This window comes from Chinchilla lanigera, unplaced genomic scaffold, assembly GCF_000276665.1.
Source record: "Chinchilla lanigera isolate Chin_1 unplaced genomic scaffold, ChiLan1.0 scaffold00189, whole genome shotgun sequence".
Classification (NCBI taxonomy): domain Eukaryota; kingdom Metazoa; phylum Chordata; class Mammalia; order Rodentia; family Chinchillidae; genus Chinchilla; species Chinchilla lanigera.
Genome location: NW_004955590.1, coordinates 357,255 through 381,959, shown reverse-complemented (window position 1 = coordinate 381,959; position 24,705 = coordinate 357,255). Strand labels below are relative to the sequence as shown.

The window sequence follows — 24,705 nt, the reverse complement described above, 5'->3', positions numbered from 1 at the left end:
CATGAGTGGGAAGCAATTTACAAGCCCAGCTGGGGATGTTCCAGACACCCGGCCAGAAGTCTGCACTTTTACATGTAGTGAGGCCTGGCCTGGGGTGGTGCCTCAGGAAACACTTGCTTACTGAATGTGAGACAGCTTCAGGAGGGCACAAGATGGACTCTGAGTGGCTGAGGAGTTCTGGGGACGTGTGGGGCTTTGGCCCAGTGCAATGCCACCTCGAGTCCGCTAGTGGAAGACAGGAGCTTCACAATGACAAAGCCACAGGCTGAGCGCTGTGCAGGACTTGTCCTGCCAGGCACAGCTGAAATAACTACTGGGCCGGAGGAAGGGAGCCGATTAGGAAGGCCCTGCCCTGCTCGATAGCCCGGGGCATGGGGCGAGGAGCAGCAAGTCCTGGCTTCGTTCATGCACGTCTGTGGGCCCTACCTAGGCCAGGGGACGGCATGGTGTTGTCCTCGCCACCCGAGTTCAGAAAGACATCCAGGGCCTCCTGGTCGGAGATGTCCATGAGGTCCATCTGCTCCAACACGTCCACGTTCACTTCCATGGACGACATGCTGCCCATGGGCTCTGTGGACAGAGGTGCAGTATAGCAATTAAAGGTGCGTTTCACTGGCATCAGGCTGATTCCACCTAGCTGAGTGGCAGAGTCCAGTTAAACCTGTCCTAAGTCACCTCTGAGAGACGCCCTCTGCAGGCGCCGGCTGGGGATGGAGTGGGGTGCTCCGGCCTGCAGAGGCCGTTTCACTGCAGCTGCCGCCTCTGATTCTAGGCAATGTCTGCTCTGCCCTCGGGACAGTTCTCATCCTGATTCGGTAGCCTGTGATCTCAGCAGCAGAGGTGTGCGCCTCTGCAGGCTGGCAGTGGGGCTGACAAGGGGAAGAGAGCCACACCCGCCGGTCAGTGGCAGGGTGTGCCTCCCAGATCTGGAGCTTGCATGTCAGCTTCAGAAAACGACACGCCCGTGGAGTCCTTCCAGGCGTGCTAGTGCCTGGCTGAAGCAGATGCGAGGTGTAAATAGCTGTCCTTATCCTTGGGTCTCACGGGGTATAAACTCACAGTATAAACCTGTTCCTACCCAGTTCTGAACGCGCCCACACAAGGAAGCCACTGCCTAGGAGCGAGGGTGAGCAGTGAGGACGCAGGGTTGGCATCCTCTCCTGGGAACTTCAGGGACCAAAATACAGGAGACCATCAGACCCGGCATCTGAAATGGGCCAAGTAACTTCAGAGAATTTAATCATAGCACAGCCAACCAAAATGCATGAACTAGATGACAGTGAATGACTTCTCTTACAGTACAGCACAGAAATAAAAAATGCAAAGGCTTATCTTGCTCACAGATCCAGAAGAAGAGAACAGAGGAGCAATTACATTGACAGGCCAATTATTTTTCAAAATAGACAGACTTGGGACCCAGATTTAGAAAGTAAAATACACTGCAAACAAGTTGAGTCCCAGGAGGAAAAGCTAAGTGCAAGCACATTAAATGAAGAGTCTTGGACATTTGTGAGTGAGCGGAAAGCCTGGAATGAAGCGGGCACACACAGCGGGGGAGCAGCCAGGCCACTGCGGGGGACACGACCGGGCTGGGAGCTGCTGTGCACGCAGGAAGGGAGGAGTCCGAGCAGGGGCCTCCGCCCTTCACTAGGTGATGTGAAGAGCAGAGCTGGCCCTTCTCATGGTGCCATGCTTAGGGACCACATCCAAAGCTGTCACGCCGGCAGGAGACCTGCGCTGCTCGGAGCTCCGTCTTCTCCGCAGTCTGACCTCATCCCCACAGCGGGCACCAGAGTGCAGGCCCTGCTCAGACCCTGATCACCGGGTGGCCTGGGGGACCTGGTCAGCCTATGGCCAGATTTGGGGCTGGGGATTTTTGTAGCTACAGAAGCCTTTGAGTGTGTCCTTTCTGGCTTTTTGCCCAGTGTTTTGACTTCAGTTTTGCTAAAGTAAGAGAAAAGGGCTGTGGTAGGGAAACGAACGGGAGGGGCTAAGGGGAACTGAAAACAGCACTGAGTAGAGTACAACTTTTAAGGTCGGTTTCACCCAGATCATTCAGGACTTTTGCATGACTCTATTTTTGGCTATTCTAAAAGTAAAAGCTGGCGAAGCAACAGTGAGAACATGGAGGGTGTTAGCCCACCTCGCTGATGACCCGATATTAGCTGTCCTAAAACTAGTAAGGGGGGGAGGGAATTTAAATGCTCAGATACTGTTCATCACAAAAACTTAAGTTCAGCTAAAACGGTAGCTTAACAAAAAATTCATAGCTTTCAATGCCTTACCAGGAAGAATGCAAAGTATCTAACCTACATACGAAGAAAACTAAAGAGGAAGAATGAATGAAACGACAAGAAAAACCAAAAGCTTGGCTCCTTAGGGAAGACTGCTTAAAGACGAATAGAGAAAGCACAGGTAAGTAATTTTAGGGGAGTGCAAAAGCAAATCTGAACACGCATAGCAGGTACTTCTGTGGACAGTGCTATGGTAAAAGCCTGAAAACTAAAGCCAACTCCACACCAAAATTCATGAACAGAAACTGTGCTGTCACCCCCAGGACAGTTCTTCAAAAGAGCAGCCTCTGGGCCCGAGTAGCGCCTTCCAGCGCTCAGGAGTAAATGAGCAGCGGCTCGGAAAACCCAGCCCTGTGGAGGCCGGTTCGCTCATCAGCCCAGCTCTGCCTGAACTCTGGACAGGGTTTTTCAAAGAACTTGAGACTTAAAGTGAAGGAACAAAGAACAGCTCTGGCAACTAAAGAAACATGGTCTGTGCAGGGGTATGGATGGGGGACTAAGACTTGCTATGAAGCAGCATTTCCCAGCCTCTGCTGATGCTCTAGGCCAGCTAATTCTTCCCACGGGGCCACGGTGTGAAATGTAGGCGGGGTAGCAGTACCCCTGGCCTCCGCCCACAGATCCTACGGCACTCCCCACCCAGGTCTGCAGACAATGACAGATGTCCCTAGCTAGAAACTGCTGCTGCTAATGCAAGTCCTCCACCCCCCCCAGACCTGCACGCAGAAAGCGGGCCCAACGAGCCAGGCCTGGACACTGTGCGGGGGAGAGGCTGCTGTGCTCAGGCGGGAGAGCCACTGGCCAAAGCAGCCCTCACAGAGAGACATGACAATGTCCACACCAGCGCTACTTTTAGGAAAAAAGGTTTGAAAAACTCCGAACACATAGCAACATCGCGGTGAACACACGATGCTGCATTTGCTCAGTGCAAATGAGGATGGACATCAAGTGGGAGCTGACCGCTCACGGATGCTTAGCAAGATGCCTGCCCGCGAGTGCACGGTGCGGGAACACACCTGTACTCCTACTGCTACGTGGCTTTAACACTTGCAAAGCACGCCACGCATCATTTTGGGGTGTGCGTGCGTGTTGTGTGCGCATGCGTGTGTGTGAAGGCCGAGGAAGGGAGCATGTGATCAGAAAGGGGCCTGGGACTCGTGTTGGTGAAATTTTATTTCTTCAGCTAGGGGTATGTGGGTATTAACTACTGCTGCATGTCTGGAACATCATAACGTTCTTTGAAGATCTGAAGCAAATATTAACTGGAAATGTGGGTATGTTAGACTAACATTAGCTCTTTTCTTAATATTTAAAATACTTTCTAATTAAACTGAAAACCATTACTGAATGACAGCAATGTTTGAAATTCTAAATAAAACTCTCATGGGTAGATAGTTATATCAAGATGAAATCAGAAGCCAGCAGCTGTATCTGAAGTCATCTTTGCAGTGTAGGCGCAGTCGGCCAAGACCCAGCCTCTAACTGTGGGATTGCAGAGCTAGAAAACAGGGTACAGAACACGACCTCTCCCTGGCGACCTAGCAGTCAGGGTTCCCCGACACTCGGCACAGACAAAAGCAGTATGAAGGCTTTCCTGAGAAATCGAGAGTCACACAGCAGATCAGCCTGGCCAGGCCGTACAGCTCCTGTAGCCCGCTCTCCGGTCCGCCCAGCTCACGGCATCCAGTGGCTACAGATGGGCGTCTTCCTTTCCTCTGGTCACTTCTGAGTAAGACTTTCCATGGCTTTGTCTTAATTAAAAAATGATGGCTTGAAAATGAGGGAAAATACCCCTTAGGCTTCTATTTCAGATGTAGTGGAATGAGTCCAAACCACCATGTTCACTGTAGAGATTTTTAATTTTGACTGAGTCTTCTAAATGAAACTCCCACTTCCACCTTTGGGTAGGAGGATGCCGCCTTCACACGGGGCGGGGGCGGTGCCTGTCAGGCCGGGTAGGCCGTGGAGAGGGCTGCTGACCGTGTGGAGGCCTCGTCAGCTCTCGCTGAGGCGAAAGCTGCAAATCCCAAGGCCGTAAGTTTTCTTCATCAGTGCTTTAGAACCACATACTGGCAACATGTGCCTGGCTCCATTATTTTTTTTTACCCTTAAAAGAGTGAGTCACATACTTTCTTGAAGAAAATTATTTTTGAGATGCTCAAAACCACAAAGACCCAAGCACTGACCAGGGAACTGACAGCCATCTCACAAGCACTGCCACATGCTTCTGGCCTGGCCCTGCGCTCAGCCAGCTGTGGAGGCTGCTGCAGCGGGGGCGGCGGTGGCTGTGGGACGTGTGCGGGTGAGACGAGGTCACCTGGCGGCCCCTGCCGCTGTGAGAGAGACTGGGAGAAGGGCCCTGCCCTGTGCACGCTGCCCGCAGCTCTCCGAAACCGGGAGAAGCAAGCTTCTGCGGTTTGGGTCACCCAGTCTGCAGAACTCTGTTCTGACACGGCCAGGACAGGATGCGGATGCCCGGCACGCACCTCGTTTCCTCCCTAAGGAGCCACGGAGGCCGTGCTGTGCACCTGGGCACTGAGCAGCTCAGCTGGGCCTCTGCCATCAGGGTGACATGGGACGAGGCTGACGCTGGAGGCGCAGATGAAAACTTGAAGGCCACGGAGGCCGAAACGGCATCTCCTGGATGGACTACCCGCGTCCAGCAGCACTCGAGGTGGCACCGACGGGGCTTTGGTCTGTCCTCTGCATTATTTTCTGTCCTCTCCTTTGCATTTCGTTAGCCCTTCCTGGGAGGAAACATGCATGACAGGGAAGGGACAAAGCCAAGCCACATGAACTAGGGGCTGCGGCAAGGGCGGGCCAGGGGAGGGGCTGTGTTTCAGTGCTGAGACCTGGGAGCGGGGTCCTGGGCACTAAGCTGCTTAGCACAGGGGCCCCGACCCGATCTCCGACTGCCTGACGCCACAGGCCACGTGTGCCTGTGCACCGCGATGCGGGCGCCGGGGATGGGCAGACGCTGCTGCAGGGAGGGTGCAGCGCCTTCGCTGTTCCCCACTGGCTTGTTCACTCCTGCATCGAGCCGTCGCTCACAGCACCACTGACCGAGGGAAGAAGCCTCAAAGTTCAGCACAGGAACGGATCCAACCCAGCTGTTCACATCCACAGGTTCCGAGCTGCAGGCGAAGCCAGCCTTGGGTGCAAAGGGTTAGAAGTGCGGTGGCTGTCTGTCTGCACACATCCTAGGCATCCTTCCCTGCGGGCTGTGGTCCAGAGACATGCGGGCAGCACGCACGATATGAGGTGTAAGTGAGCTCCGGAGGACTTAAGGCCCATGAAAGGCTGTGTGGAAGTTATATGCAACACAACAGCATTTTCGCTAAGAGGCTGGCGCGTGCGCGCACAGTTGGGTGTCCACGCAGAGGGTCCTAAGTCCGGCCCCCGGGATGCTAAGGACAGCTGTGTTGTAGAACAGGCTGTCTCCTGAGGAGCGAGAGGCACCCTGTAAAACCCTCTCAATCAGCCTCTTCTTCAGCTGCAGCGTGGAACCTGGGCCGCAAGCATGCTGAGCACACGCTCTGCCACTGAGTGACTGCTCCAGCCCCTCAAGGAATTTTTAGTCATGCAGGGAAAAACCTCATACAATAAGGCAGGTACAAAACCATACAGATATATAGTTGGTTACCAATTACACACATAACCTCATGAACAAACACTGGGAAGAACCATACTCAAACAGTAATAGGCATTTTACTATGCTTTGGAATCAGGAGTAACTTGTTTATCTTTTTCACTTAAAAATATTTTTCCAGCTGGGTGTATAGCTTAGTGGTAGAGCCCTTGTCTAGCATGTGTGAGACCCTGGAAAGAAATAACGGTAAACAAGGTTTTAAAAATTCTCTTTCAAATTTTGTACAAGCATAATTTATAAATTTACTTATTTATTTGGTTTTTGAGACACGGTCTGACTACTATAGTTCAGGCTGGTCTTGAACTCATTATGTAGCCCAAGGTGGCTTGGAACTTGCAGCAATCCTCCTACCTCAGCCTTCTGAGTGCTGGGATTACAGGCATGTACCACCACACCAGGTTTATCATTTGTAATTTTAAAAGGTTTTTGTCATTGTTGACTTTTTTGTTTTGTTTTGTTTTGGTATCGGGAATCAAACTCAGGATCCTATGCTTGCCAGGCAGGTGCTTATGCCACTGAGCTATGTCCCCGGCCCTTTTGTTTTTTACGTCTTTAACTAGAATTTAGAACTACAGGGAGAGGCATAAGGGCCAGGCAGACAGGCCCTGGGGCTCACACTTTGACTCTGAGGTACGCAAAAAGACGGACCTCTCACGGCTGTGTTCCTCACCACCCCAGCTCACCTCGCCTCTCCGAGATCTGCAGGTAGCCCGTAGACAGGTACTGCTCCATGTCCTGCTGGAAGGCTTCCTCAAAGAACTTCTGCCGTTCCTTCAGCTTCATCTGCTGGGCGTGCTCCATCTCCAGGACCTTCTGCGCGTGCTCCGCATCCAGCTCAGCTGGGGAGGCAACACTAACATCAGGGTTTGCACAGCACCTCCATGTGACGGTGTCACACAGCTCCGAGTGACCCGGGCTCTTCCCATCGAGCCGAGCAGCCTCCACGTCCCCCACAGCCTCACAGGTGCTGCTCCCCGCCCCTCGTCACCCACTCCTCAGTGGCAAGTTACTGTCATCTTTTGGACCAGCCTCCCAGACTCGGGCTAAGTCGAGTGGAATGTGTCACTCCACCCTGATGTTTCTCCGTCACTGTGCTCATCCTTGTAGCTGGGACGTTACACACAAGGTGAGACGCGCACTGGAGAACCGTGACCACAGTTCAGTGCCCGGCATGCTGTAAGCCCTCAACAAAAACTAAGTACTGCGTAACAGAAATGGGACAGTGTCCAGCCTTACAGAGGAAGGGCACAGACAGCAGCACGAGGTGAGCTTCCCGGAGCTACACCAGGTGGAGCACACCCATCACGAGAAGATGAGCTCTTCCACCCAGGAGGGAGCTGGGAGGAGCAGGGTTCCTGGAGACGGAAAGGACCGCGGTGGCTCCGGTGAGCGGGACGGCGGGAGCGGGGCGTGTTTAACCGGGACGGAGTCTCGGTTCACAGACCAAGACAGCTCTGCAGGTAAGTGGTGGTGAACGCCACTGTACATTTCACAGTGGGGGAGACAGTAACTTTATGCTATGTATATTTTACCACCATGAAAAAATCAGGAAAAAAGTTAAATAGTAGCCACTGTGGAGTATTAGAAAGTGCTGAACCATTTTGCTTTTTTTTACCAACCATGTAACCTGGCTAAGAAGTCAATTAATCTTCATCTAAACATTTTGGAGAAATACGAACTCAATATTGATATGAAACTTCTACGAAATAGGATGAAAGAACTTTAGCGGAAGAGGGCAGTGGCCTTTCCAGTGACACCAGCAAGAGTTACTACTCAAGAACCCCTTCACGGTGCCTCGAAAGAGCCCCGCGCACAGGTCCTCGGGGTGCGTGCAAGGGACCAGGTACCGATGCTCACCCGACGGGATGAGGGGGATTTCTATACACGCCTGTAGCCCATGCGTCCTCTGCACTCCTCGCGGGATGTGGGCGGAACCCTAAGGCAGCCCCAGCCCTCTGCTCCGGGTGTGCCCACCTGGCATGACCCTGGGATGGTGACTGGGACAGCTAGCCCGTGTCCCTGTAATGTTCTGCGGCACAGCTGAAGTCACGCAGGGGGAACCTGGCCCGCCCAGGCTTTCTCACGGCCAGTGCTTTCCCAGGGAAAGACAAGAAGTGTAAGAGGGGCCTGACACGGGCGTGGCAGGTAACGTGGAAGCCGAGCACCCCCAGTGGACCAGTGTCAACACCGCCCCTGCAGGGGACTGGAACTCTGGAGAGACCTCACTTGAGCCTGTGAGCTGACCGGGCTCCAGGGCCTCCAGAAAGACAGCCCTGGGCTCTGACCCAGCCCGGAGCGGATACGTTTGCCTGGCTTTAAACTGCCAAGCCCCTGGTGATCTGGTGCATGGCAGTATGGCCGACTCCTCACAAGCTGTATGAATCCCAGCCGCTGCCTGAACTGGCTGACTGAAGAATCTAGAAAGGACAAGCCCAGCTCCTTAAGCAGATGTTGCAGAGTCCCTGCTCCGTGGCGGGCACTGTGCTCAGCTAACAGAAGGGCAGGCTGCTACCAATGCAGATCCCTAGCCGTCTCCTGGGGTAAACAGCGTCCCAAGCACAACCCACCCAAGGCCCGCTCCCGCTGCTTCACTCCGAGTGACAGCCTCTTCGAGACGTTATCAAGTGATTTTTAAACACATCAGACTTTACCGTGAACAGCCCACGTGGCCCTTGTGCTCTGCCTTGGCCTCCTGCCCCCTCTAATTCCCATCAGCACAGCTCCCAGTACAACATCATCTTCTTAGCATGACAGACCTTAAAACACAGCGCAGGAGTTTATTTCTCTTCAGTTCCGCACAGTGTCTCATACTTAGTACATCCGGGCTTTCTTCGCGTCCTCAAATCTATGTACACGCAAGGGGTGTAAACTAATGCTAACCAAAGCAACAGCAACCGGAAAGTAGATTTTCCCAATGGCGTATAATCGCACAGGTATTTCTCTGCATTCTCCTCACGCTGTTTGTTACGACTCTCATGTGTCCCTCACATTTCACGTCGCCCTCCATCTCACTCCTGCGTTTACAGGAAGCCATCTGACACAGCAGACAGGGCGCAGACTTGGGGTCAGTCCCAGGTAAGGTGCCGTCTCTCAGCAGATGCTTCTGGGCCTTCAGCTATCTACAACAGCGGTGGAAGGCGGTCCGAAGCCCACAGGCCTCCTCAGGCCAACCCTGGTCAGAGGAGCTTCTGAACCCTGGGGAGTCTCCACGCCGGCACAGCTCTGAAGCTCCGGGAAGTAAGGCGGTGCTCAACCAAGGGGTGACGGGAGTCACTGTGCCCCAGCCGGTGCCTTCCGCCCTCTGGGTGGACACTCTCGGGCACACTCCGAGCCCTGCTCAGGAGCCTGGTGCCCGCCCCCCGTCAGTGCCCCGTCGGCCTGCCCGCCTCCCGCTGCCCCCGGACGCAGAGAGCACCTGCGCGTCGGAGAGCCCCATCGCAGGACTCTCACTACTCCACCTGAGCCGCGGCTCTTTCCTCTGCACAAGCGAGATTTCGTAAGGGTGTTGCAGCGGTAAGCGAGGCAGCGTGAACGCAACACCAGGGACCAGCAGCTGACGAACTAAAATCTGTATCAGCGTTATCTACCCAAGACTCCCCAGAAGGGAGCGACAGGAAACTTCGCAACATCTGGGACAGAGTAGGACAGCAGAATCGCCCTGCTAGCCCCGCTCAGACACTGGAGACTTAGCGACCACGCTGTTGATACCTCCGCAGGGAATGAACTGAAGAGGACGTCTTTCCGTTTGTTTCACTTCCGCTGTCAGCGTATCCGTCCCAGTGCTTCACGACTGCCCAGGGCATCAGAGTAGGTCAACCCTAAAACCCATTAAGTATGCTTCAGACACTTCAAAGTTCAGTTCATCTGCTTTTAAAAAATAATTCCAGAATAAGCAGCTCAAAACCAAAGACCAATGTAGAAATCATCAAAAGAGCTTTAAAGAATATCTTGTTTTAGCTGAATTAAGATTTCCTATATATAGCCTGAAGATATTTTATTTTTCTCAAGACAGCTGTCTTTAAGTTTGATTATCTCATGTTTCTGAATTACTGGTCTTATAGATTTTTATCTTAATTTTTTTCTACATTGGGATGAAGTCCAATCATGCCTTAATCTTCCATGGGTGGGGATGGTTTGGATTAAGGAACTTAAAATGACTTTTAAAAAAAAAACCAACAGAACAAAATACCGCTGTTTGAAGTTTTAACACGCGCTGCTCCCTAGTTATTTGGAATCCCTCCAACTCTCCCACACTGGCTCACACTTGATTTCAGAGCTCTCCGCGTCCACCTCGGTGCTGACTGCTCGCTAAGCCGGCTCGCTGAGCGCGGAGTCCTGCTACACTGTACCGCGCACTCAGGGTGGTAAGTGTTTAAAAATAACTGCTGCTCAGAAGCCAAGAGATTCCCCTCAGCTACGTGACTGATGAGAATGTCCTAGCTGTGCTGCGTGTCCTGAAACCATCCTTTGGGCCTACAAAAAAGAACAACCAAATCTGGGAGCTGTGAGAAGACAGGAGGACATACGAAAGGAAAATGTCAAATTTAAACGTTTAGTCACATCTGAGTCTTAGAATGATTAGTGAAAAATCTGAATTTTCTACAAGGAAAAACAGCACATTGTTCATACATTAAGATGGTATTTATTATCCTGGGGAAAGCCAGACAAACACAAGGATTTAAAGAACTTCAACAAATGGCCTTAAGGAAAACACCCCCAAAAAGACATAGTAGTGTTTCTACTAGGAAGTAGCAGTAATCATTTCATTCCATTATCAACCCAGGACTATGTCTCTTCTTACTTTAACTCCAGATATTGCTCAAGTTTTATCTGACTGCAGCTTCCACTTTAGCTACCATTATCAATTTCACATGGTTACTCAAAACAAAAAACTCCATTACCAGTACAGATGCTACTATCAAGCCTCTACTGAATGTTTTGACGGGGCATAAGGGCCGCACAAAATACATGAAATTTACAAAAAGAAAATCCACCATGGTCATTTAAGGAAAAACCACCTATTCTGCGACTAAGCCTTTGCACAGAGCTGATGAGTGGGAAGAGACCGTGGGGTAAGGACTATGCCCCATCCCCGCAGGGCCGGTGGTGGGGAATGCATGAAGAAAGCCAGCCTTCTGGTTCAAAGAGTTAATGAAAATATCTTCAATCTAAAATATAAAATGAGAATAAACATTCAACTCAATATGAGTTGAGAAAAATTATGATCATCTCTACATTAAATATTAAGAACATTTTTTCATTCATGAGAAATAATTAAGACTAAGGACAAACTTTAACATCTGTAATTTAAATAGTTAGAATCTGATGTTGTTATACTGAATTAGGGAATATGAATTCTGCAAAATCCAAATCCATAGGACATGATCAAAGGAGAATTGTGAAATCTCTGCAAATGTCTAAACACAAATAAATATTCCAAAGTGTTTTGAACAAAAACTTAACTACCAATAAGCTGTCCAATTACATGATTACTAAAAAAACTACACTAAATTCTATAACAATTTAAAAGGTGAAACCTATCAATCTTTTCCATGCTTCTGGTGATTAGTTTTTTAAATATACGAATAACGCACGTAACATTGTGGAAAGTTTTTAACCATAAAAAAGTACAAATAGTACAATGAAAATCCCTTTGAAATCATCATGAATAGATGACCACAGCTAGCATTTCAGTGTATACCCATGAGGGTTTAGTTTTTTAAATTAGGTTGAACCACACCAAATTGCAATATTCCCATTTTAACAGCTTTTTATTTCGAATTAATTACAGGTTCCGAGCATGTTCTTTAAAAACTACATCCCATGATGGGGGAGAAGGTTTGTGGTACAACGCACGTTCCCTCACACCAGAAACAAACAAAAAAACGTACATCTGGACCCTTCCCCAAGGCTAACATGTTATAATTATGGCATGATATCAAAACCAAGAAACCAACCTAAGCAGAACACATAGCACTCAATCACTGTCACCAGTCACACATGGACATGCACGCATGCGCTCCCGTGTGCCCACAGCTCTACACAGTCTTTTCATGTGTACAGCCTTGTGTAACCACCATAATCCAGACGCCCATCTGGACCATCTCACACTTCCCCATCTTACCCTTTATAATCATATTCTTCATCCCCAAGCATTCATCTGCTCCAGCTTCACAATGACATTATTTCGTAAGTGTTACATAAATAGCAGCACGCATGCACTATCCTTTGGAGACTGACTTTTTTCACTCAGCATCCTTGCCTTGGGGCTCATCCAAGCTCTGGCACAGGCTGAAATGTTCCTTTTTATTGCTCAGCAGAATTCATGGTAAAGATGAACCACAGTTTGTTTAACCATGAACCCACTGAAGGACATATGGATGGATTCCAACTCTGGGTTATTATGAATAAAACTCCTATGAATGTTTGCACAAGTTCCTGCATGAAAAGAAGTAATTTCCCTGGGACAAACGCCCAAGAGTGCACTGTTGGGTCATATGGAAGTTTACTTTTCAGTTCTGAAAAAAATTGCCAAACTTGTGCTTCAGAGAGGCTAGTACACGTTACGTGCCTGTCGTTATGCATGCGTGACGCACACTCTGCATCCCGCTGCATTTGGTTGGACCCCTAACCATCACATGGCGAATGTTTCCTTTCCTCCTCTTCTCAGATGTATGTCTGTTAGAAACAAGTCTCAGCTAAACTGTATCAGAGAAATTGTATTCAGAAACGGAAGACTTATTAGATGACAAAATATACAAGATCTTCTAGTTTTATAAACCAGCTTTTCTGCAGCTTTACTATGTTGTTACATATTTCTCCTTAGTTTTCCAAAATAACACATGCTCAGCCATTTTCAAAGTTTTCCCAACTTTCCTGCCCCTAAGTTAACAAATGAATACAAACTGTGTTATAAGAGACCTTCAAATACAATTTCCCTAAAACTAAGACATTTTTATACATGTTTTTAAAATACCAATTTCTATAACCTGTATTTCTATGGTTTTTAGAAGTTTTAAACCTTCGTCAGTAATTAGTTTCTGGGGCTACAGTGTATCCATGTTAGAACTCTTGATTCCCACGTTCACATCCCTGAGTTCCATCCCCAGAACCAAACAAATGGAAAGTAGATTCCAAGACAGACATATCATATCCTCCATACTTCGTCTGAGTGTTCTGCAGTGCTCTAGAACCCTTCTTCTTCATAACTGGAACTTAGGGGGAAAATCTGTTCATGCTGAAGTTAATACTTTTGGGGAAAGAGCACTGGGCCTGGTACCTGTTAGGCAAGTGTTCTACCGCTGAGCTACATCCCCCGAAGAAGTTTATACACCTTTTAAAAGAAACTTTAGTGGCTTTTATACAACTTCACCCTCCTTGCAAAACATGCACACATACACATACACACGCCCCCATCTTATACACATTTATCACGTACCAAGTAGTTCTTTCTTTTACCTGCAACAAAGGATGATCCTTACCTAAAATATAGTAGTTTAAAATAATGGCAAGTTCTTGCAGTCAGAATAAGTGACTTTTATATCACAAAGAAGGCATGGCGCTTCTGAATTCTCTAAGTTCGGTGCTTAAAAGCAGCTGCTGGAAGTGCTGTTTCCTAAACCCACGCAACAGGAAACAGTACTCCCATATCTACGCTTCCGGAACACCTGTACACTTCTATCAGTCACTCTAAGGAAATGACCGCTCTCTTGAGTACAGCAAAACCTACACTGCAGAAACGATGAGTGCGGCAGGAAGCCGGCATGCCCAGTGGCGCCTCACCTTTCGCGGCGGGTCGTGCAGCTCAGAAGCGCTCAGGTGCCCCAGGGCGGACAGTTCTAGTTCCTCACACCGCGAAACGTGGAGGCCGCAGTTTCCTCCCCGCAAGGGGCTGACTGGGACTCACCTCCAGTTTTTAAATGCTCAGATTCTATTTTTACTTATGTTTGTCCCGGAAAATGTAATCTCAAATCCTGTCTATTTTTTAGAGAAATTATGAAAGTATCAGATTAGTATTAAGAAATTTGGGGCCTTTTGAATTAGTGTGACATTTCAAGAAACTAAGATTTAACTACGAATAAAAACCTCAAAGGTACTGCAGTTGTCTATCTGTGTTTTCTGCTTAGAGAACGACAAGGGGCTGGGGCTGTAGCTCAGTGCTAAAGCTGCACTTAAGGCAGGGGAGGCTCACCCATCAGTATATGACCCCTCCCCCACAGACAATTAGGACTAAAGAGTTTAGGATTACTGGTAAGTGAGAAAGGCACTCAATCTGTGGTAGAGGCTTTATGAGTCATTAACTTGTGCAAAATGCCCAGGTTCCAACTGGTAGATTAATAGTAGGGATTGGAGGCTTGCAATGAGGACAAGCAACTTCAAAGCTTCTGTACTTCCTGCAGAGGATCAGCATACACCCAAGGGTAAAGTGAGCCATTTAAGTTTTTTTTAGACAGGGTCTTGCTATGTAGCCCAGGTTGGTCTTGAACTCATGGTGATCTTCCTGCCTCTGCCTCCCAAGTGCTGGGATTACAGGCATGTGCCACTATGCCCAGTTTCAAGTGAGTCACTAAAACAGTGGTTCAAGTCCAGTTGAAACCACTGTGATAATGTATTTCTATGATACGTTAACCTACTATATTTTTTAAACAGTATATAAAAATGCTGAATAAAATATCAAGAGTATATCATAGCTGCATGCAGTTATACTCACTTGTAATTCTAGCTACTTAAGAGACAAGGGCAGGAGGATCACAAGTTTGAAGTCAGCCTGGGGAATTCAGTGAGACCCTGTCTCAAAATAAGGAAGGGCTGCTGACACAGCTCAGGGGTAGGTAAAGTGCCCCTGGGTTTGATCACCAATACTGCCAGAAAAGAGGATGTCATGTGATCCCATTCTTTGTCTGATACACATAAATACGCATACGTACATATAATACACATATATGTACACACACACACAAAGAGTTTGGTAAGACTAAAAAACTCCAGGCTAGAAGCTTTGTATTATAAACATTTAGACAACAGCTCTATTTCCTAGAATATTTAAGCCATATCTGACACGTTCCTGAATTTCTCTTACAGTATTAGTAATATGCTAGTCACTGAATCATTACGAATTATTCGTGGGATGGGGGTTCAGCTCAGTAGTAGGGCACCTGCCTAACATGAGTGAGGCCCTAGGCCCAAACGTTAGTCACAGACGTATGCAAACACACACACACACACACACACACACACACACACACACACACACACAAATACCAAAACAAACAATTATTATTCCTGGACAAAAAGATGTAGATCACCACAGTTTCAAATTCAAAACTACACCTTATCACTTCATGAAGGGCTTTAAAAGCATAAACCCACTGTGTGCGTCCATGAGTAAAATCAGCTGATAAAAACTGGCCAGTGACGTTTTTAAGGAGAAAACTGTAGCAAAATGGGTAGTTCTTGAGATCATAATGTTGTATGAAAAAGGTCTATAAAGTTAAATACTGTGTGGCTTCTCTTATATGAGAAGCCCAAAATATTAATACAGAATAAAATAAAGATATGGTAGAAACAGCGAGACAGACGTTTTGGGGCTGGGAAAGGGGCGAAGGGATGGGGTAGGATCAAAAATATGATATGATAGCTAACGCACAAATATGATACGCAAGCTATGATAGCTAACGCACAAATTCCCTAAAACAAGCGCAACTACTATGCAGTCCAACCAGAAGCCAATAAAAAATAACCAAGATACAGAGGACAGGTAACAGGTGCCAAAGCAATGCAAAAGCATGTGACTCCCATACCCAAATACATACTAACATAATTTGAGGCATCAATAAAATGAACTTGATTTGAAATTACATGTGCTACAAAAATTAACACAAGAAATCATTAACTATCAAAGTCTGATGGAGAAAGTGAAATTATTCCAAACTTTCAGAGATCATGGAGTACAGACAATGAGACAGGTCTGCCTAATGGGACTTTCCTAGTAATTCTGATATCACAACTTGACCAGATTCTAAGAATATTATATTTTAAAAGCGAACCTAACCATACCAGATATTCAAATACTTCCCAAAACAATTCAAACATTACACAGAACAGAACAGAGATGGGATCCTGAAATAGAATATCCACAAAATGGTTTCATCATACGCTGAACTAATTTAGAAAAGGATATATCAGAAGTAAATGAGGAAATAATTTCTAAGTAAATGCTACAGTAAAAACTAGTTGGCCATTTAAAAAACTATTGTAGAGCATTACCAGATGAATTAGTACAAAAAAAGAAATAAGGAAAAACTAAGAGCAAACCAAATTAAAATTTCAAAGTTACCAACTCAGAGATCTTACACACTACTGAAGAAATTATTACACATTCCTCAGTTTTATGTAACATAAACAGTGCTCCTGGGTGCTTAAAAATACAATAAAAAGGGAAGTGCAGATTAAGGAAAAACTGTTGCCGCAAGTGGCAAACACCTAATCTCTCTACCACAGGAAAAAAATGGAGCAAAAATGGTGGACAGAAGTTAGGATTCCAATAGAATCTTCTCAATAGGATAAAAGGGACGATTCATGGTAAAGAAAAAATATTCAGCCCTTTATCTTACCAAAATGAATGGAACGTTTTTGGCCAACTACATATCGGCTGACATACAAGTCACGCTAGCAGTATCATTAACATTATCATTATAAATGAGAGCATACACTGTTGTATAAGCCTTTAAAAAACAATCTTACAATACACATTAAAACCCATAAAATAGTGATATATTGTCACCTAGTGATTTCAGAAGCCATAGCCTAAGGACACAATCCTAAGAGCCTTTCACGTAATGAAGCTCATGCCTGTATTAAATTCCATGCCTATTTGAAATACCGGGCAGCCATTATTATATGGCTACAGGTACCATATACCTTATGGCACCTTAAATACACCTTAAATATGGTTAAGGTACTGACAAGTTAGTAAGTGAAAGAGTAAGCACGGGTAGAGCCCGTCACGTGGAAAGGGCCTGGGACGCACTCGTGAGAAAACACTGCACTGCCTTCGACCGGTGGGGACGGGGAGGGCTGCTTGCCCTCTGTGGCGAAACCTTTCTGTGATTTTCTTATGCAGCTTTAAAGAGTTCAAATAAGCATAACGTTCTATCAATGCTCAATAGTTACATTAAATATTTATTGTGTCATAGCCAACTAATATTTTAATGTTCTTTTGTGAGGTTATAAAATTAAATAGTTCCTTTTTTAAAAAATCCAGGAATAGTTTGCTATTCATTTTTTCCTATTGCAACTTATGCTTTAATTTACTCAATGCATTAAAAATACATTTACTATGGACCTGAGACGATTCATACTGACGGTCTACCTGACTGGCTTGAGAGCTGCCCACGCCAGTCCGTGCTGGCTGGGGCTGAGGGGAGAGACCTCTGGGGCCGTATCTGGTCCCTGGCTCCTTCCCCGCAGTTCCTTCCCTGCTCTCTGCCAGCAGCTGAGCAGGCTTCCTTACCGCACCCCTCTGCCATGAGGTTTCTACCTTGCACAAGCTGGACCGAAACCTCTGAAGCTGTGAGCCAAAATAAGCCTCTCCTTGAAGGTGTGTGTGGGTATTTTGCCTGGGCGCTGGGAAAGCTAACCCGCAGCCACGTGGGCCTCCCCTCCCGGAGCCGATTTCCTGCCTGCGCTGGGCTGCATTAGCTTTTTTACCCAGCATTTTATACTCAGCTAGCTGCTCGCCAAGACCAAGCCCTGTGAAAAGTTTTAACAAGTTCCTTTCAGCTCTTCAGAGCCAGGATTCAGTACTTGAGGTCTAGTGTCTCTCAGGGACATCAGCATTTAAATAGGGCCCTAGAGAGTCCAGAGACCTTTATAGCTCAAGGAAGAAAGCCACAGCGAAGGTTGTTTTTCATCAGTTCAGGCAAGGGCTCCTGTCCCCACACAACCCGAGCCACATGCTCCTAGGCCAGCACCTGGCCTGGCCAATCCCACTTCCACTTCGAGGACTGTTGCCATGCAAAAATCAGAAAACCAAGGACTGACACCACATGAATTCCCAGGTCCCCCGGGGAACTAAGGAAGGCAAAGTCATGTTTCAGATTTCACATCAGCCTGACAATTCTCAACGTTAGAATAAATCGATAGATTTTGGGGAGGTTCTCACTGGAAAACATTAATAAACATTCAAAGCCATCACCTTTAGAGATGTTTTCACTCACACTGCCAAATGAGTAACCCAGTAACTCTATTCTAGGACAAGAGGTTTCAAGCCTTTCTCAAGTTTGGGAGTAGACATACTTATTTGGGCAATTCATGGGGAAAACATATGATAACAAAAATAGCACTTTATGTAGCTTTGAGTTTGATTTCCCACATTTATATACAAGTCAACCAGAATACCGCATATATTTGCAATAGAAAATATCACACAGGACAAGCATCACATGCTTTTCTTTTCTTTTTTTCTTTTCTTGAGACAGGGTCTCACTATGCAGTCCAGCCTGGCCTTGAACTCACTTATGTAGCATAGGCTGGTCTCGAACTAGAAAAGATCCTCCTGCCTCAGCCTCCCTAGTGCTGGGATTACAGGCATGCGCCACCACGCCCGGCTATAAATAATAATAATAATTATTATTATTTTTGGGTACTGGGAATCGAACTCAGGACCGTACGCTTGCCAGGCAGGCGCTTATGCCACTGAGCTATATCCCCGGCCCTTCACATGCTTTTTGATTCAAAGCCCTCTTGTTATAAATGTCCTCGCGCCATCAGCTGGAAATACCCTGCCTCTCAAAGGTCCAGCAACAGTCAAAGCTTAGCACGCTCCAAAGCTGGTAATATCTGCTGGAAACCTCATTATTTCCAGAGAATATCTGAGAAATGGGGATTTATCCCTTTCAATTACAAACTACTGAGGGCTTGTGAGTGCCTGACCTGTGAGTGCATCAGTGCTGTGAATGGCCATCTCCTTCCTTCCCTCCTCCTCCTGCCTCAAGTCCCTCACCGCCAGCTAAGGATGGGGCTGAGCGCCAGACCCCGCACTTCGCAGCGAGGCTTGCGGTGCAGCCGGCAGGAAGGAGATGGGCCGAGGGAAGGCCCCGGGGTGGCTCTGAGTGCTGAGCCGGGAGGAGCTGCTGGGACAGGCATGAGAAGGGCTTCAGAGCGCGGGCACCCGGGGGAGCCGGCCGAAGGTCCTCACTTTCTGAAATTTCATCTCTTACTCACGCAGCCTAACTCTCCTGTGTCAGCGAGTAGAGCACTGCGTTTGGGGGCGCTGAGAAAACGGTAACCTCCACATCCAACAGGAATCAGCCGTCACGCTTGCTCCCTCCCAACCCTCCCCCAGGCCTGACTGCTGCGCACATGGACGGGACGTGGAAGACAGAGTCACCTCTGAAGAAAGAGCAGCGGGTGCCCGGGTGCAGAGCCGGGGGGCCTGCGGCCAGCATGAACGGATCGATGCCTTGCAGAAAGAGGGATGGATGTGGAGGAACTTGGAGTTCCCAAGCAGGAAATGTCAAAGACACAACGTCTCCTCATTCCTCGACTATGTTAGGGACAGTGGAGACCTGTAACAGTAGCTAAGAAACTAAAGCACCACTGAGGAAACACCTCCACGCAGCTGCTTTCTAAGCTGTAAATGAGTGGCACACAGCCAGCACTTTCTGGTTCTCCAGAAAAGCCAAGTCCGAGCCTATCACGGCACTCAACCCACTTGTGCTCGTCCTCCAACCCCAGCTCCACTGGGCCCACCGCCTTCTGTGCTTGTGGCACCGGCTGTCTTTGCTGCTGCTGTATGCGTGCCCTTCGTTCAGTCCGTGGCGCTAAGTCCCTGGAGGACAGTTACTACCTCTTTCAACATGGTACTTCCAGCGGCTGTCCCACAGCTGGCTGGCAGGCAGGGCTTGACGGACGTACTGGCAACAACCACAAAACAGCGCCCTCGTCAGGAACGGGGAGCACCAGCTGCGCAAGGGCACCACCTCCAGCGAGGCCGCTGACCGCGGCGCAGAAGCCGCCCAGGGCGGCCAGCTGTGTGCGGTGCAGCGATGCGGAAGACGAAAAGCACAGGCAGCTCAGGAAGCAGCAGCACAGCTGACGGGAAACGCCAGCATGCCATTACGTGGGCCGCGCACGAACAGTGTCATCACCGAGGCTAAAAGTGGGAGCAGGAAACGGCTACCGCGGCTTTCAGGGACAAGCAACAGATGACTCACGTCCTATCGGTCTTTATAGCCGGTACAGCGCATATCCCGGAACACCCGCCTTCAACAAAATTAATTTCAGTACAGAAGTGTTATCACCCAAGGACTATGGACATGCTGGCCAAGAAACCTGTTAACACACTGAAAACAGCACTCCAAAAATAATAAACTACTACCAAATGATAAATACAATACACTCTCGGAACTGTTCTCCAAAATTCATATCCACAAAATGACACTGTACACCTTTCCTTGGGGGTGATATAACTGCACCCAGGCCGAGAGACTGAGGAGTACTGAGAGCTTACTGAGCATGGCACACCACCTGCGGGGGGCCCTTCACACCTGTTCAATGAAAGGGTCACACAGGCCGGACACCATGGCAATTCCCCTCTAGGTGCCAATTAAAATGACAGCAATTCGCACACAGGAAACTTGACTGTTTTAAGAAGAGTGTAATTTATAAACTGAGTGAACATTCCTAGACTAAGACCCCCTGTGCTTTGAAAATTGCAATGTCACAGCGTGTCTTTTCATGAACTCTTTTGATGATACGTCACATATTCCTTAGAATCACGGTTCGCCCGCCAACCGGATACACAGAGGTACGTTACTTTCTCAGTGTACGCTGTGATCTTTCACGGGCCCCCCACAGCACAAAGTAGCAACTTGAGGTGACTGTAACATGAGTGAACCAATGACTGCTTAGGAGACTGGAGTATGAAGGCAAAGCATTCAGGAAACATCCACTCAAGGAAAAGGTTCAGTCTAAGCCAAAACAGAATCGTTTCATCACTTAGTCTTTTTGTAGATGATCACAAGCAGGAACAGGAGGAAAAGAATCCAAAAAATCTCCTTGCCAACTTAGGAAAAACAGCTTGCCTGGAAATCAAGTAAAACAAGTCAGGTTTACTTTATGAGACGGTTTGTAACGCATCAGGAACACTGCCCTGTTATATTTGCAAATCCTTAAAATATGCTGGCAGATAAACAGGATCCTAGATAAAGATGTAAGATTATTTTTAGACATTTTAAAACACAAACTTCATATTATGCAAGACGGTACCACCCATGATCTATATACAGCTTTAGATGCAGATAAGATGGAGCCACCGAGTGTCTGAGAGGGCAGCCAGGGAGCTCACGGGCCTTCTGGCTCACACCGTCCGGGCCGGCGGTGTCCTCACCCTCCCCTGCGCCATGCGGAGGCACCACCGCGCGCTCCTCTCCCGCGCACTCATGTGCACTTGGCCACAGGCCAGCTTTGCCTTCCTGCCTCGGAAACTTTGCTGTTTCTCAAACTTACTTATAAAAAACCACACCGGCCCCTTAGAACAGGTCTGATACTTAATTTCTTCTGTCTTTTTCACTCTTCTTTTTCCTAGTGGCATTCAGTATATGCTACACCAGATGATGGCGCCTTGGCATAGTAAGTATTTCGGAAGGCCACTCTTAACCTTCCCCTTGCCTTCTCCCCTGAAGCAGACCATAAATCCAGGAGCGATTTTTCTGACTTTCCCCTGAAGCAGAGGATAAGACCCCCTTCTGAGAGGTGCTCTCCCACACCTGAAAGAAGGAGCACCCCTTTCCCTGAAGACCCAGGGGCACGGAGCAGACTCAACACACAGCACTTGCACCCTCCTGTGCAACCATACCTTCCCGTAACTGTACATTCTACAATAAATCTAGCATAAAAATGGACAAGTTCCCCGCTTCTTTGGGTCTTCGTTTCTGAAGGCTGAAGTATCACATAAAACTCACATTAAATAAATTTCTGTGCTTTTCTCATGTTAATCCTGTCTTGTTACAGAAGGCTCAGTCACGAACCCGGAGATGGATGAGAAAAGTTATTTTTCCCTCCCATTCATGGGTATGCACACACGGGATGAAACACTAGAACGTACTAGGCACTCATAATTTTCATGGTCAAAAAAGGCCTATCTTCATCATTTTGGACATTAAGAATCTAAAATGATCACACAAAGGTACTTCAATATTGTCACCTATGTTTTATTATTATAACCACATTCCATTTACCTCTCTTCCTAAGCAAAGAAAAACCTTTGGTTCTGTTCACATACTTCAGAAAATTGTTAAAAAGGGAAATATGTTCAAGGTATCAACTTCATATAAAGAATGGAAAGCATTTAATAAAAACAGTGCTTTTTTTTGGAGACAGAGTCTCACACTGTAGTTTCGGCTGGCCTTGAACTCACCATGCAGCCCAGGCTGCTGGGATCACAGGCATGCACCCCACACCCAGATAAAAATAGTACCTTTTAGTTTCCCGAGCTACTTTTCACCATTAGCTTAGAAATCTCAGGATTTCTGCTGCATTTTGAAAGATAAAATGAATTAGATCTACTGTAATCCCTTTGAGAAATAGTAATTTGCTCCTATTAACTCATGAGTCAATTAAAAGATAGCCTGGAAAAATCATACACAAAAAGCCTTGCATAATTTTGAGGACTGGGGTTAGAGTCAGTGGTAGAGGCACCCTTCCCCACCATGCTCAAGGCCCTGGGTTTGATCCCCAGCACCACAGAAATACAAAACGAAAACAATCCTTCCACATTTTGTGTTTCAAAATTAAAATAAAAAGTCAGAATTTAAAGTCTATCCTGCAGTCCAAGAAAATGTCTCAAATGATCTTTCCTTGGATTTGCAGAGTTCAGCTCAGGGCTGGGGTCATTTTCACAGCTCTCCTATTTACCAGACTTGATCACATTTCCCTTCTGTACTAACAGAAGAGGTGAGTCGGTTCTAAACTACCACGACCCTGGATCATGGGCCACTTTTACCTGAAGATTTTCCTTGCCACAACCAGTAGACCTGACATTTTATGTGATGGGGTTTGGACTGAAAGTACCCACCCCTCATGTGTTTTCGAATACGAGTATGCACAGGCTCCAGGATGAAATTCCCCTGCCTTTGCCAGTACTACTGGAAATTACTGCACACTCTCCCTACCTGCAAGTAATAAATCCTTCTCCATTCTTACCCTCTAGTTGTGACTCTTGGCTTTGTACTGAGTGGCAAACCCACTGGTTCATCACATTGGGACTATCTCCTTGTGGTAAAGGAAACACTGGGCAGAACCAAAAAGAGGCTGTGAAGGGTGGAGTGGAAGGCACAAAAGCTCATGTAATAACCCTTGCTATTAGGAACCCTGACCATGCAGAAGTCAAGGCAGGAAACTCACTGTCCCTAACATTCCCTAAGGAAATAATTCCCCTGGGTCCACTGCTGTCACGGTTCACTAATTGTCAACTGTCTGTCAGTCCAAATCCACAGAGGATTCTCCCAGTTCACTGCCCACGTGGAAGCCAGGGTGGTCTCTGAGAAGCACATCTGGTCATCTTCCCTCTGCTGGTTAAGCCTGCCCTGAGTCCAGTGCTTGGGGACTGCTTCACACAGCCGAAAGGAGCCCCTTTGGACGCAGCAGCTGCAGGCCCTCTGCTCTGAACCCGTGACCGGCCCCGCCTCTTCACACTGGATGAGTCCTGCCAGCCGTGCTCTCAGCTCCTGCTCAGCACTGGGATCTCAGCTAATGTGCTGCTTCCTCACAGAAGAATTTGGTGTCCTCCCTAATCAAGTAGGACCCAAAACAACTGTGTTTGAAACAAGAAAAAAACAGAACAAAATGGTCAAGGTCTCAGGTGAGGCAAAGAATTCTCAGATATAGCAGGAAAAACACCATTCACTTTTTTTAAAATTTTTTTGGTTTTTCTCCGGTACCGGGAACTGAACTCACGACCTTGCGCTTGCCAGGCAGGCGCTTTGCAGCTGAGCTAAATCCCCAGCCCCCACCATTCACTTTTGAAAATAAAAAATTTTGTACTTCAAAATATACTGAGACAGTGAAAACCCACCAACTAGGAAAAAATACTGGCAAATCATACGTGATGAAAAGCTTGTATCCAAAAACATGTAATAAAATTAACTCAATAAGAAAGCAATAAAGAAAAAGGCAATATATTTCAATAGTCATTTTACCAGAGGAAACATGAAAGTGGCTCATGCACATAAAAAAGGCGCTCCACATTATTAGTCATAGAGAAGTCCAGTTCCAAATCACGGGGGCCACATCACACCTACTTCAATGGCAATTATCAAAACTGGACAATAGCAAGCATTGAAAAGCATCAGAAGAAACTGGAACTCTAACATACTGTTGGTGGGAATGAAAAATGCCTAGCAATGCCTCTCTGGAAAACAGTTGGATGGTTTCTTTAAAAATTAAAACTTACACAACGCAGCAATGTCTCTCCCAGGAATCTACCTGAGAGAAATGTACACATAATCCATGCAAAGACTTGCAAAAGAATGTTTACAGCAGTATTATTCATAACAGCTCAAGTGGAGATAATCCAAGTGTCCATCACATGGGGAGTAGCTAAACAAAATACAGTACATCCATGCACTGGAAGAGCATCCAGTCATAAAACGAAGTACTGGTACATGCTACAGCATGGGCGGACTTTGAAACCACTGTGCTACTTTGAGAACATAATTTTAAGTGAAATAAATCGGACACACATGTTTAAATATTGCATTG

General features: G+C 47.3%; 1 protein-coding gene across 2 annotated transcripts in view; it reads right to left on the bottom strand.

Moving 5' to 3' along the window:
- The window catches only part of Dtnbp1 (dystrobrevin binding protein 1), a 106,670-nt gene that overhangs the window by 853 nt on the left and 81,112 nt on the right, over positions 1–24,705 (bottom strand). For both annotated transcript variants that reach the window (XM_013509962.1, XM_013509961.1), the window contains 2 exons: positions 6,627–6,782; positions 427–570 (listed from right to left, as the gene is read on the bottom strand). In XM_013509962.1, the coding sequence (XP_013365416.1) occupies positions 427–570; positions 6,627–6,782 (300 nt within the window). The remainder of the gene's footprint in view (positions 1–426; positions 571–6,626; positions 6,783–24,705) is intronic.